The 14,339-nt window shown below is 45.2% G+C and overlaps 1 protein-coding gene across 1 annotated transcript; it reads right to left on the reverse strand.

Moving 5' to 3' along the window:
- Positions 1–7,185: 7,185 nt before the first annotated feature.
- LOC125441740 (E3 ubiquitin-protein ligase MARCHF5-like) lies at positions 7,186–13,240 on the reverse strand. The gene is made up of 6 exons (XM_048512598.1): positions 12,865–13,240; positions 10,442–10,644; positions 9,995–10,125; positions 9,131–9,314; positions 8,063–8,232; positions 7,186–7,695 (listed from the first exon to the last, which is right to left on the reverse strand). The coding sequence occupies exons 1-6, from the start codon at positions 12,900–12,902 to the stop codon at positions 7,525–7,527; spliced, it is 897 nt and encodes a 298-aa protein (XP_048368555.1). The 5' UTR covers positions 12,903–13,240; the 3' UTR covers positions 7,186–7,524.
- Between the last annotated feature and the right edge of the window lie 1,099 nt (positions 13,241–14,339).

Raw genomic sequence — 14,339 nt, forward strand, 5'->3', positions numbered from 1 at the left:
CCCAAAGATGAGGCTGCCTGTTATGGCTCCACATGCATGTCTGAACTGGTATCTTTCTAATCAGCCTCCACAATAATTCTGCTACTGTTAGTTTGCCTTGGGGGTGACTGCAGAATTATTTTACTCTTGCTGTAGAGGCAGCAGAAGTACAATCCCCCACCTCGAAGAGACTATCAGTTGCATCTCTGCATGAATCACTGGTCAGCGTTGTCTTCCTTTCAGTCAGAAGACATGCCCAGAATATTAATTTATGCATGAAGACAAAGTGTGTGTGGCCAGGAAATCAAGGTTCTGTGCCTGCAACCCCCTCCCCCTCCATAAAGCTAACAGTAGTTTCAGGGACAGGGTAGGTATAGGATCAGGAAAATGATACCAGGGAAAGGGTTAAACACCCTTTTCCCTGCAGATTCACTCAAGCAAAAACAAAAGGGTCAGGGAGTCCAATTGCACAACCCACACCTGTGTAATTTGGCCGCTGGTCTGGTCTATGGCCTGTTTTCAGCACAGTTTTGTTCTTCTTTCTTGTGCGTGAGGGGAGTTTATGTAACATTTCTATCCACAGCTAATGAGAACAAAACACATCTCCATTTCCAGAGGGGGAAGGCAATCTGATTGTGGTGTGAAAATTGCCTCTCAGCAGGTGGATCAACCTGGCATAATTCACTCAGCTTCTCACCCATCCTTGGTTTGTTTTCCGAAGGCATCCTTAAATCTCAAGAATCCACCCTCCCATCTCTTCACCCTGCAAGGAAACCAGGCACAAAGAAGAGGGTTTTTTCCTGCATGGACATCTAAAGAGATACCAAACTACTATGTCTTTTCCATGCAAAGCTCCCAAGAATTCTTCTCAACTGGGGCAGAGCGGATGTCTGTGGTGCTGAGAACTCCCTTACCCATAAAGGCTGGGAACTCAAGCCAGAGTGCGTTGGAAGAATGCCTACTTCTAATAACAAATAATATTGACATTCCAACAGTGCTTTGGAATGTTCAGACCTTTTCACATACATACTCTTGGCACCTTTACAACAAAACCTGTAAACCAGACCAATATTATGACTGCTGTGGTGGCATCAAAGAGGTGGTGTATGTGTCAGGCTGACCAAGGGCCAATTCACATATTATGAAGTGTATTTTCATCAGTGGTGCTTGGAGAGTTTCCTGCTGAGAACTTACTTCCTGGACAATTGTAGACCTGATTTGGGCTGAAATGGGCTCAGGGATTCACCGTTCGCCTGTTGGGGAAACTTCTATGGTCATTGATGTAAGTTTCCCCCGTGGGGCGAATAGTATGTTCCTGGCGCCATTTCTGCTTGAGGAAACACTGCCGTCCTGATCTGAATGTGGCTCCTGTTCATCTGAGAAATGAGTTCCTTGCGTTGAATTTCAGGTGCACACCTCCAGCAGCAGGAGTCACACATCCACCATTTCACTTTTTAATGTGTGACTTAAACCTAAACTCTGAGTGATTTACCTGAGCAAACCTCGAGATGATTTGAAAATAGGACTACCTGAGCCAAAGGTCAATCTCTTAGTCACTCTTCCACATCAGCTCACAATGGTGGTCCCTCATCCTGTTTGGGACCAGTGTGCACAGGTCCCAGGGAGCAGAAAGGGAGCCTGTTTTTCAAGTGAACTATGAATGGATGAACAACATTGAACACTGGCAGCTCTCCCCTTTACCCACAGGATAGATCAGGCATCTCAAAGTGGAGGCCTGGCCCAGTTTTGTGACTGACTCATCACCTTTTCCCAAGAGCAAGAGCCAGTCTGCAATGGTTTTTTTGCGCCTGAGGCAGAAAATCCACATCAATCCCCTCCAATTTCACTAATAAGCATGGGCCATAAGCCCATGTGTGTGGGCGTGTGCACACGTGTGCATGTGTCTTCTGAAGGCTCTTTGGAATGAATTTGTAGCTGCGAAACTGTGGGGAAATTCTGAGAGGATGATGAAGAGAAGGTGCTCTCTGTGTGTGGGTGGGATGATGGAGAGGGGTGAACAGGATGACTCAGTCCTGAACCAAACCACAGGGAATTGTCACTTAGCAACTGTTTAGATCGAGGATGCCGAAAGTGGGTTGCATTGCTGAAAATATCTAAATAAAGCACAAATAAGGATATTTGTGTGTGTGCGTGTGTGTGTGTGTGGGGGTGTCAGTGGGCAGCACCACGTGAGGGAAAAAATCTGGAAATAGAATGGGGGAAGAGGGGTCCCAAGGGGTGGGGGAGCTAATTACACGAATCAGGAAATGGCAGCACAAGGGTGAGTCAGGGTCGCCTCATCCGAGCAGAAAGATGGGAGGGCTATCCCATGTTGACGTGCAAGCTGGCAGCTATGCATCCGTAAGGCCTGTCTTGCCAGATCTGATCCAGAGGCCCACCTAACCCAGCAGTCTGTTTTCCAGAATAGTCAGCCAGATCCTTGTGGAAGTGCATCAGGAGAAAGAACTCTGCTCCAAATTCCCGCTGCCCTGTGACTTCATGCTCATTCTGGCCTAAGGTCACTGGGTAGTGACACTGCCTGCATCTCAGCAAGAACACCAGTCAGCAAAGATCAGCCCGGCCCCATTTGGTTCTAATCTCTACTCCACTGAAGGCAGAGCCTGTGTCTCTTTTTCTTTTATGTACAGTGCTTGCCACCACCCTTGTCGATTCGGTTTCAATGGACATAAATGGTTTGGGGGAGGCAATTTTTTTGTCTGAAAAGTTGGCTGAAACATAACTGGTAAGTAAGAGGTAGAAGTTGGGGGGAACAACAGAGAGATTACTGGGGGGCAAACATGCATGGGAATTCTACTCCTAATCCAGTTCTTTTTCTTCTGGTCACGTTGGAAAGTCCAGTGAAATTAACCTACTAGTGGTTATCACTGCATCTGTTGCCTACATACAATGCTTGTAAAATTATGGGCTCTGGATAAGATAGACCCTTGGTCTGACATAGCCAGGCAATTCTGACAAAATTTGCATCTAAATACCTCTCCCCCTTTGCCCCCTTTCCCTTCTGCTGATGGAAGGGTGCTGTGTACCTTAAAACCTTGAACATTTCCAATTTAATTACTGCACTTTGCACCAAGTAGGGCTGCCCTTGATGGTGCTCTGGAAACTTCAGGTTGTTCCGAATGCAGCTACCTGGCTGTTGATCAGTTCACCATGGCTTGTACACACCCAGCCCATTTAGTGGCAACAGGTTTTTGATTGGTTTCCTGGTCAAATTCAAGGTGCTGGTATTAAAGCCCTAAGTGATCATCGGGGACCAACAAACCTAAAGGAGCACTTCTCCTGTGATGACCCCCGCTGTGACTTTGTTCTGCCACCTGCGGACTTTGGTGATGTCCGGCACCTGGGCACTTGATTTACCCACTTGAGTACAACAAGAGTAAGAACCTTTTCCTTTGTGACTAGTGTTGCCCATGTCCAGGTGGTAGCAGGGGACCTCCTGCTTTCACAACTGACCTCCAGGCAACAGAGATCCGTTCACCTGGAAAAAAACAGCTGCTTTGCAGAGGTGGACTCTATGGCATTATATACCAATGAAGTCCTTTCCCTCCCAAATCCTGCTTTCTCAGGCTCCACTCCCCAAATTTCCAAGTATTTCCCACCCTGGAGCTGGCAACTTTAATTGTAGCTCTAACCTGGAGGAATACTTGGTCTGAAGAGGCTCATGTCCTGCATTCCACAGCACGCAAGATGGAGTTATTCCACTAGGGGTTTGACTAAGGTAATTTCTGTGGACTCTACCATCAATGCTGTTGATTTTTAATGCCAAAGATGCTGTGTGCTGCTGAGTTTTTAATCGGATCTTATTAAAATTATGATTTTATTATTGCAACTGCAGTGCTGCTGTTAGCTGCTCTGAGCCCCTTTCTGGGACAGGGGGCAGGAAAAAAAGATAATGCAATTAATTAATTAATACAATTATTTTCTTATAAGGAAAATGGTAAAGTTTAGGCCACCAGCACCATCTTGAGGCCAGACAAGAACTGATAGGTTAATTTTCCCTAAAGAAGATAGGGCTACTTTTCACCAAAACGTTGTCAATATCTGTAATCACTTTAACTCTTATCAGTTGCCAGATTCAGAGGTAGATATTTTCCACATCCAAAGGCTGTGTGTGGGGTGGGGGTGTGGGGGTGTGTGTGGGGGTGTGGGGTAACTGATTTGGTGCATCCCTTACACATTTCGCTGCTCTGGCAGGAACCCAAATGGCAAAATCTCTTTATCAAAATGTGTGGGGCACACTCCATCAGGAAGCCCTGCTGCATAAACTTCACTGGGATGAGAAAGAGCTATGCAAAGACATGCTCTTTCAATTAGTTTCATTTGGGGGAATAATTGTAAAGTGCTTTATTACTGTAACTGTATCCTCCTACAATGAAGTCAATTTAATACAAAGGTATTACAAAGGTACACTAAATGATGGGCGTTATCTGGAGCAAATTGTACTATGATCTGATGCTGTAGGAAATTCAATAATATTGTAAGGATCTTGTCGTCGCCTCACTGGCAGAGCTCTTTGGACCCCTTGGTATACCGAGGGCATAGGATATCTGGAGCTATGAAGCAGGAGGGAATGATGACTTGAGTGCCAGTGGCAGAAATCACCTTGCAGATCTGATCCGACACTGGGGAGAGCCCACTATCAGGCCTACCGTGGGTCGGTGGTGGTGGTGAAGGTGCATTTCCTCACTCTCATTGCGTCCACAAGTAGCCATCCAGCAGTTATTTAGGGTGGTTAACGGCTTGCTGTTCTTCACTCGGAGGACTGTGCCTGGGGTGTTGTGATGATTTTGCGGGGCAGTTTTGGGATAAAGTTGCTCAGATCCTCATGGGATTGGACTTTACCATTGGACAGCATTCTGTAGAGGTGTCTGGTTAAGTTTTATTGGGTCAATTTCAGTTTTTGAGGTACAAGAATGTGAATTAAGTTGTTTGTAGGGATGGGGTCCACTACTAGTCCCCTGGACACTTGTCTGACTGATAAAGCTAGTTGGGGGTGCAGGGGCTCGCCTAGTGAGTTCAGGAGGTGGTATTCCCCAGGGCTCAGTTCTGTTCCCTACACTATTCAACATCTACATGAAGTCACTAGGTGAGGTCATCAGGGGGTTTGGAGCAAAGTGTCATCAATATGCGGATTTCACCCAACTCTATTTCTTCATTTCATCAGTCAGGAAAGGAACTCTGTGTGCTGGACTATTGCCTGGAAACAGTTATGGGCTGGATCCAGACGAGCCAGAGGTTCTGTGTGTTTCAGGCTCCCAATTCACTTCCAGGCCCAGTTCTGCACATTGATGTTGACATGCAAAGCTCTAAATAGCTTGGGCCCTGCCTATGTGAAGGAATGCCTATGCTCATATGTACCTGCCTGATCATTAGGGGAGGTGCTTCTGATGGTTCCTCCTCCTGCTGAGGTGCAGGAGGGAGTGGCATGCAAGAGAACTTTCTCCATGACTCCTCACAGGATTTGGAATAATCTCCCCTCAGATATTCACCATGCGCCTACTCTTTATGGGTTTAGGTGCATGGTGAAGGCCTTCCTCTTTGTCCAGACATTTGGTTAGCCTCTCTAGAAACCCTCTCTGCAGATGCTAGTCTGGGGGACGTGGGTGGGAGAGTGAGATTGGGGTTATTTTAATCTAATTTTTACTGTTGTCTTGTTATATTTTATTCATTATGTTTTTATTGTGGGTTTATTTATTTTAACCTGTGTGATCTGCCTAAAGAGACTAGTATGTGGTTGTGGATAAGTATTTATAAATAAATGAATAAATAAATAAATAAATAAATAAATAAACAGTATTCAGTCCCATATTTTTCCATCCTGGTTGAGGTTCTGGGATAATCTGGTCTGTTACAAATATATACTTTTAATTGTTAGCAGACCACAGTGATATGGAAACCCCAAAGACAGCAATGTCCAGAGACAGAAAGAAGTTTGTACATTCTAAATCACCATGCACATACTGACCTCGGCTAATTGCAGTGTTGCTGAGATTCCAGTTCCCTGTCCTTTGAAGCACTGCATTGCATATTGTTGGCTTAAAGACTAGGGTGGATGATCTCTCACCAGTGTTATCCAATGGGGAGACTGTTGAAATGTCATGCATCCTGCACTTGGCAAAGGTACACAAGATTAGGGAGAGACTTGGATCATGTGCAGAATCGACACGTGAGCCATCAAAGTCTGGCCCAGTTCTTCTGTAAACAACTGCACAGTTTCTGTCAATTCAAAACCAGTATTGCATGAATGGAACATTTAACCAAAATGCCCAGCTTAAAACACACCTCCATGGAGCCAGGTAGGCAGCCCTTCATTATTTATTAACCATTTGAAAATACCAATGAATGTCCATGCACTGGGCTGTTACCCAGTTTCCACCCTTTGACGTAGCAAAATGGTTAATGTTGGACCTAGCTCCAGAAGAAGCCCAGCCCTGCTGGATTAGATCAAGATCTACTATTCTTCTTCCAGCAAGAGATTAAGGGAGGTGAGGTCCTTGCTCTTTAGTTTGTCCAACAACTTTTATTCAGAGGTTATTGCCTCTGGCTATAGGTTCCACTGCATTCATAGCTAGCAACCATGGCCAGACCTACCCTCCATGGATTTGTCCAAATGCTTTATAACGAGGCATTTAAGCCAGGAATCCCCATGATGATGCAGAATTTAAGAGTATACTAGGGTAGATTTTGAAATGATCAGGCTTGAAGCTCTCTGATTATTTGAGCTTTCCCCCCTCAGCCTGACCAGTAATGTAGACTTGTTGGTTGTCTGCAAAACATTACTTTTGGCCTCCTCAGAGGAAAGGAATACATGCTTTAAATCAGGGGTGTCCAACCTTGGTCCTCCAAATGTTCATGGACTTCAATTCCTATCAACTCCTGCCTGATGGGAATCATAGTCCACAAACATCTGGAGGGCCAGGGTTGGACAACCCTGCTCTACAACAATGAAGTGAACATCTCCTTTGAATCCTTTTTGGTTTGTCAATGACAGTCAGCATGGGAAAGAAGAATGGTCTGTAGAGATCTGGGTTCAAATCCTCATCAGCCATGAAGCTCATTACCTAAGCTACTTTTTTTCCCAATCTAACCTATCTTGTTAAGTGAAACAACCTCAGTGCAGACTGCCCTGCGCTCTTAAAGGTACAGATCAAGGAACAGGATTCTTGAAGGAAGACAGTAAAGCAGAACTATTAATTCCAAGTTGTGAACATGATGCTTACAACTTAAGTCTTATGGTTTATTTAAACTTTAACTTATAAAGAGCCTGAGGACAAAACCCACACAAAATTAACAGTGAATGCAGAAGGGAAACTAGAAAGAACAGGGCTATTGTGCCAACTCCATATAAGCCACCAGCATGAAGGGAATTGCTCTCAGAGTAGACTTTAGCAATACTCTCCATTCAGTCCAGTCTAAAACTACCCCCCTTCCCCGGACACAACTGGCCAAACTCACACTGCTTGTCAGTGCTTCGCTTTGGGACTGGAGCTGAGCAGATGGCAAGCCTATGAGAGCTTAGTTCCCACCCTAGCTGAGCCCTGCTTCACTGCCACTGTCTTCGTCGAGCTGAGTCAATCCCTTCTCCGCATCCCCTTTCTCCACATAGTTGAGGATACGCCGGTTGGCTTGGATCAAGTACTGTTGCTGGCGGAAGTAGACTTTGAGGGCACCTTTGATGGCGACAAAAGCAATGCCTCCCTGCCAAAAAAAAAAAGAGGAAGAGGGCGGAGTTGAAGTTGACAGCCCCAAATGATCCCTCCTGCCCCCTTTCCCCATGAGATAGGCACTGGGTAACGACATCATCCAAGTGGTCAAATGCCATCTACTCCAAATGGAAGCAGCCTGTCAAAGAACCTGGCAAGTGGCAACTTATTCATTACGACATTGAGAGCTGAACTTGGGGATTTCTATTTGGCAGGCAGGCACTCTATCCCAGGGCTATGGCCTTCCACATGGACCTCCAGGCCAACGAGTTGAGGGTATCCTGGCACCGTGGCTACAATTAATCTTTCGCAGTCAAGCCAAAACATTATACCCCCCATCCTTCCCCCATCTCATTCCTCACCAGGATGGTACGCTGTAGGCTGGAGTTCACTCTGCGGAACATGAGCCTGCCAACTAGATTAGCAATGGTAGGGAACACCAGAGCTCCACACAGCGTGCGCGAGATGGACAGGTGGTCATTCTGGTAGCGGGACTCAGCCAGTGGTGCCTGCACAATGGGACGACTGACTCCTGAATACAGAAGAGAAAAAGATCAGGGTGTTTTAGAACTAGAACTAGGACGCCTGTGCTTTGCCTCCCATACCCAAGGTGATCCAATACTTGCCCTTTCAGCTTTTCTGAGCTGGATTACTTCCATGCTCACTACACAGCTTGGAACACCTTAAGAGCCGAGCTCTCACTCCCACCAAAACATAGCAAGTCTGCTCCTTCTGAGAATTCTGAATTTCCACTCTTACAGGCAGAGGAAGCTAGAGAGGACCACAAGCGCGGCCACAGAAATGGGTGCTCTGGCTATCTCTCTCCATCCATTCTTTATCTCCACTGCTGTCCCTTAATTTTGCCATTGCTTCTCCCCTTCCCATGGAACATTAATCACTAAGGAAAGAGAAAAGTAGAGACAAACAGCAGAACTAGAAAGGAGGTGAGGGACTCCTCTTTCTTTGTTTATCTAACTGTGATTCCCTCCTGCTTTCTCTGCTTGTTCTTTGGAATTATCAACCAGCAGAGCTGGTTGCTCTCACAAGGAGAGCACAGCTTGCCGCCCAGCTCTAATTCTTTTTCTCCTTTCTTCTTGTTTGTTACAGGTGGGCAGGTGCATGATTCCATAAACGACCAGTAAAATTAGTGGTCACTAAATTCAGCCATTCTATGAATTCCACCTGTCATTAAAACAGAAGCACCTGTAAGATCCTAGCAGTTGCAGTTGCCAAGATGTGTGAGCTATGCCAGACAACACCTCAGCAGTCAAGCAGGTTACTGAACAAAGCCTTCCAGTCCTTGGAGGATTTCCTGCCGTCCTCCCACTGTATCAGCGGTGAATGAGCATCCAAGCTTCATCGTTCTTCCAACCCTCTGATTCAAAGCAAGATGCCCAGATCAGGATCTGCTGGCAGGTAGGTAGACTCACCTGGGACCAAAGCCTGCAGAGCCTGCAGTTTGCTGGAGTACTTCCGCCAGACCCGCAGCACGTAGTCTTCCCAACGGATCATCTTGCCCAGGACCAGCATGACAGGGATGGTGGGAAGTCCCATGAGCAAGAAAAGAGGGTCTGCCCTCTCCATCACATCCAACCCCTTTTTATGGCCAACAACCTATAAAAAGAAGAGAAGGTCAATAGAAGTGGCCAACTTCCACTTCTGTCAGTTAGGAGAATGACATTTCATTCATACTGTACAAACCTTAAGACTCTCAATACAGTTTTCAAGCACAGTCTAATTTCAAGTCAGGGAACAAGATTCTCTCCAAATTGCTTTACAGTCTCCCCCAAACAATGCATTATTAAGTGACATCATCACAGAGCATGGTGCTTCGTAGAATAGCACAAACAAGGCAGATCCTGAACCAAGCAGTGTAAAGGCCAAGTCCTCATCATGCTCCTTCTTCCAAGAGAAGAATTAAAGACAAGAGAGCAAGTCCTTGGCTGAGCTACAATTTAATTGCATCACCTAGATAGTATTTTATCAACATCTAAAGATCTAATGAGCAGTCTCAACTTGCTCCAATGATTTAAAGAGTCCCCAGACTCAGCAAGATTACCATCAGCCTGAATATCCACTGCTCTTGTTAGGTTTGGCTTTCAGAAATTAACCCAGTGCAACTGGAAAAAGATACATTTTGATAAAAACAATCTCCTTTTTTTATTACTTGCAGATTGAAGCTTGCAACCCCTCTAAACTTTCTTCGCAAGGAATCAGATTAAGATCTTGCCAGTTAACACACAAGAGTATATGCACGTGCACACATACATTCTTTCCAGAAACCCTCGCATTACCTGCATCACAGTAACTGCCCCATAGGTAACTGCTGACCAGTATAATGTTCCCACCACAATGCCAGCTGCAGCAAAGGGGCTCACTTTGGATAAAATCCGGTCCACTTGCTGCAAGAAATAGACCAAGGGTCCTAGGAGTGGGAAATAACAAATATTAGCGCAAGCTTCTAACTTTCCTGTAATGGTCCAAGATGAAAGTAGCTTTAAGCCACAGGTGTCAAACTCGTGGCCCTCCAGATGTTATGGACTACAGTTCCCATCATCCCCTGCCAGCATGAGCAATTGGCCATGCTGGCAGGGGATGATGGGAACTGTAGTCCATAACATCTGGAGGGCTGCGAGTTTGAGCAAACAAGGTTCTTTGACAGCTAAACAGTGCTTGAATTCTAGGTTAACTTGCAAACTCAGCAAGAAAAGAGTAGTGATATCCTAGCTACTGATACATACCCAGTTTGGGGAAGACGATGTGATATTCTGTGCCACATTGTGGGCAGCTCACTCTGCCTGTGCTGTTGCCTTTCTGCTTCTCATCCAGCCAGCGCTGGAGGCAGGCCTGGTGGATCCATTTGGTAGAGCCTTTGCAACGGCAAGGACAGACCCACTCAGCAGACCGGTCATCCCCCTCTGTAGCAAAACAGACCCAGCAGTGCCTGAGAAAAGAAGACCAGAGAAGGAGTGAACACAAACCATCAAAAGGAATCTGTCTATTCCAGGGTTCTGCAATCTGTGGCTCTCCAGATGTTCATGGACTACAATTCCCATCAGCCCCTGCCAGCATGGCGCTATTCTATTGGCTTATGGTGTTGCTAAGATTTATCACTGAGAAGGCTTCCCAAGTGAAGGGGGACATTTTTAAAGCATTCCTTCCACGTAGCTGAATAATGACAAAATAAAGACGTTGAGATGGACCATTAGGGACTCACTCTTGTCTGAGGCACGGAGACAGGCAGGCCATTGGAAGTGGGAGGCAGCAGAGTATCTCATGATATCAAAGGAGGAACTCAGGGAGGTAAGAAGACACTTGGAACAGGCTATGAATTTCCTCTGGTGCTTCTTACAGTGGTAAAGGTAAGCAGATCTCAGCCCTGACAGTATCTGAATAGGAGTCCCGAGTAAGCTTCCCAAAAGGCGCAGAACAAAGCATCATAAATAAATGAAATTGTCGTGTATAAATTAATTACTTTTAAACATTGGGAACACCTGCATGCACTGACACTTCTGTTGTGACAGCTGAAGGGAAATTCATACTTTCCCCGCTGATGGAACTTCTGTGTCCAAAGAAAAAGTCAGCATGCAATTGATCACAAAAAGACTCCCACAAGCCAACAATTGCTAATTACATATTTAGCATAATGCAGGAGCAGTACATAAGCATGAACAAGCTATTTAGCCCAGGTTGGCCACTAACATTGTTGTCAAGGCCAAGTCAGAAATTTTGTCAAGCCCAGGTAACTAAGCTGGGGATGCCCCCCTGCCCAATTACCGATCATGAACCTGAGTTCTAGCCCAGTTATTCATCTGCCACAAACGGCAACTCTGTATGCTTCAGGCTAGCCTAGGTATGTAAAAGTTCAGAATAACAGTAGTACCTATCCTGTCATCCAGGCAGTGATTGGGAGAACCCATATTTAGAGATAGCCTAAATGTTTCTGAAGATTTGATTTTTCAGAATCTATTTCTGTGATTAATCATCAAGTGACAGTGTATTCCACTGACAACTTCCATGTTTGTCTCTACATCTGAAACCCATTGATCAGACATTGCAAGTTTATACAATGGGAGAGAGGAGGGAGAATGATTTTGCCCTGAAATTTCTCCATACCAAAGATCAGTGTGTTCAGATGTCAAGAGGCAGCCAGATTTAAAATAGAAGCTGCCGCCCCTTGAGGTCTGGTATCTTCCTCAGCATTTAGTCAGCCCTTATTTCATTTCAGGGTCCACTCTTGATTTTTAAATCCTACTACATCACAATCTTGTTGGAGCCAATTAATTTCCTCTGGACTGTGTAAAGTATCAGTCCCAACCACATTTGTGAGCAAATATAGTAGAGATACTTAGTTTAGGTCTCACCTTCAACATAAACCCACTAAGTAGTTATCAGGCGAGCTACACTTTCAGCTATACCCCAGAACCTATATGCAATTGGAGGATAATTATATTGACCTACCTTACAGGGTTACTACAATGATTAGTGAGATAATACACCTGAAGTACTTCAAACACACAAAAATTATTTCATAAAAGCCGTGTAAATCATTGTTCTGGAACCCGGGTATTGCAGTTTGAGTTCCAGAACAGGCCGTGGAAATATGCCTGAGGCACAGGTGTAACAACGGCACACCCAGCATACCCAGATTATACTACACACAATTTTCTAAGCGCCCAAATGTTTTGTACTCATGATCTCCACAATCTTTTCAACAGTGCTGTTAGATAGGTCAGTATTTCTTCCCATGTTGCAGATTGTGTAGGTGTGTGTGTGGGGGTGTGTAACACAGAGGCAGCAGGACCTGCTTGAAGTCACCTAGCAAACTTTTGGTGTAGGAAACATTAAAATGGGGGCTTCAGGGTCACCAGCTCGCTCTGGAAAGCTTTGTCATTAGACACCTGAGAGCAATAAATATGGACTTCTTCGAAGTACGACTCTTTCTTCACTGAAAGAACCCTTGCATGCCCCTTCCAAGGACGCGGGACGTCTTTAACACAAACAATCAAGGCGAAAATGAAACGGAGGCAGCCGTTTTTAGAAGAGTCCAAATAAGTTTCTAGCATGCATCATTTCCCAAGACACACACACATGTTTGCTCCTACAACCAACCAACCCCCCTTTTACTGATATGACATTTAATATGCAAACCAACACACTTTACCTCTCCCATGATTCTCCGGCTGCGCCTCCCTCTGCCATAGGCGCTGCTGTTACTGCTACCGCTCGTATGGATCAGATCCTTCCCACGCAAGAATCAACCCTAGAGCTCGGCGCAAAAGACGCGGGTTAACAGATGACAGCGGCGCCAGGACACCGTGCAGAGTCCATGGCTACACACGAACGCCTGTTTACAAACCCACCGCCAGACTACCCGGACTCCGTTCGTTGCAACTGCTGGTCCAGGAAGGTCCCTTGACTTGCAAGATGCGCTGCGTTTAAGGCGCCCTCTCTGCTTCCGGGTCCTCTTAAAGGCACAGGCGAACTTTTTTGCCGAGGTGCTTACAAAAGTACTGTAAACAACTTCCTCTCGCCTAGGAGCTTCAGACACTCGTGCTTCCCTTTTGCTTTTAAACTGCTGCAAACGAAAAGGTAGAAACAGTTAATGCAAGGACAAACTTCGCCTGCTAGAATTCTGCCTGCCTTTTATTATCATTGTTTTGTGCCTTTTCTGTGCAGGGATCTCCCTACTGAGCCAGGGATCCGAGTTTCTCACAGGGATTACCAGTCGCTGTGCAGGAATTTCCTGATTTTCCACGTTGGCTGCAGAGAGACTGCTTCTTATTTCCCCTTTTTATTTTGCACTGTACTTAGTAGGAAACAAGGAACGTGAAAAGTTGTTTGAAAATCCTAAATGCAGGTGTATTAAGATAAGGTCATAGAATTACAGGGGTGTATCTTAGCCTGATCACACTATTAATCTCTTCACTGATGAGACTGCAGCTATGTTTTCCAATCATGCATCATCATCTCCTCTTTCAGAGATCTGATATCCCAGCTCCTTACTGAGAATACCAGTTTTTTCCTGGTTATGCACCTAGGAGCTGTTCAGAGTCTACCTAGACAGCATGTTGGGAGTTCAATGTCAGAAGCTGCCTGAATCGTTTTGAAAGAAGAGTCCTGTGAACTTTAAAGACTAACACATTTTATTCCAGCACAGACATTTGGGGCATTAGAACCCTCTTCTGTGGGTAGGATTGCCTGCTATGGGTTGGGAAATACCTAGAGATTTGGAGGGCAGATCTTGGGGAGGGTGGGATTTGAGTGCGGAAGGACTTCAATGGAGTATAATGCTGTAGAGTCCAATCTTCAAAACAGTCATCTACTCTAGGGGAACTGGTCTTGACCATCTGGAGATCAATTGCAACAGTTGGAAATCTCCAGGTGCTTCCTGGAGGTTGGCAACCTTATCTATGAGACTACTTACACCATCTCAGCTACTCATAGCAGCTGAAAAAGTAGGCTTCGATCCATAGAAGTTTATTCTGGGATAAAAATAAGTCACCACTGGACTTATTTTAATTTTTAATTTTTAAAAAGATCGTTATAGCAGGAACACAAAATTATTATAATTAAAGAATGTAATGAGCAATGACTTTGGCTGCAAAATGAAAAAAAAAGAGAAGTGCTTGGCACTTC

This window comes from Sphaerodactylus townsendi, linkage group LG12 (assembly GCF_021028975.2).
Source record: "Sphaerodactylus townsendi isolate TG3544 linkage group LG12, MPM_Stown_v2.3, whole genome shotgun sequence".
Lineage (NCBI taxonomy): Eukaryota > Metazoa > Chordata > Lepidosauria > Squamata > Sphaerodactylidae > Sphaerodactylus > Sphaerodactylus townsendi.

Excerpts from the sequence above, each read along its gene's own strand:
- LOC125441740 (XM_048512598.1), bottom strand. The coding sequence starts at position 12,902 with ATGGCAGAGGGAGGCGCAGCCGGAGAATCATGGGAGAG. Across the intron at positions 10,126-10,441 it reads CATCGTCTTCCCCAAACTGG|GACCCTTGGTCTATTTCTTG; the intron begins GTATGTATCAGT and ends TCCCACTCCTAG. Across the intron at positions 9,315-9,994 it reads GGGCAGTTACTGTGATGCAG|GTTGTTGGCCATAAAAAGGG; the intron begins GTAATGCGAGGG and ends TTCTTTTTATAG.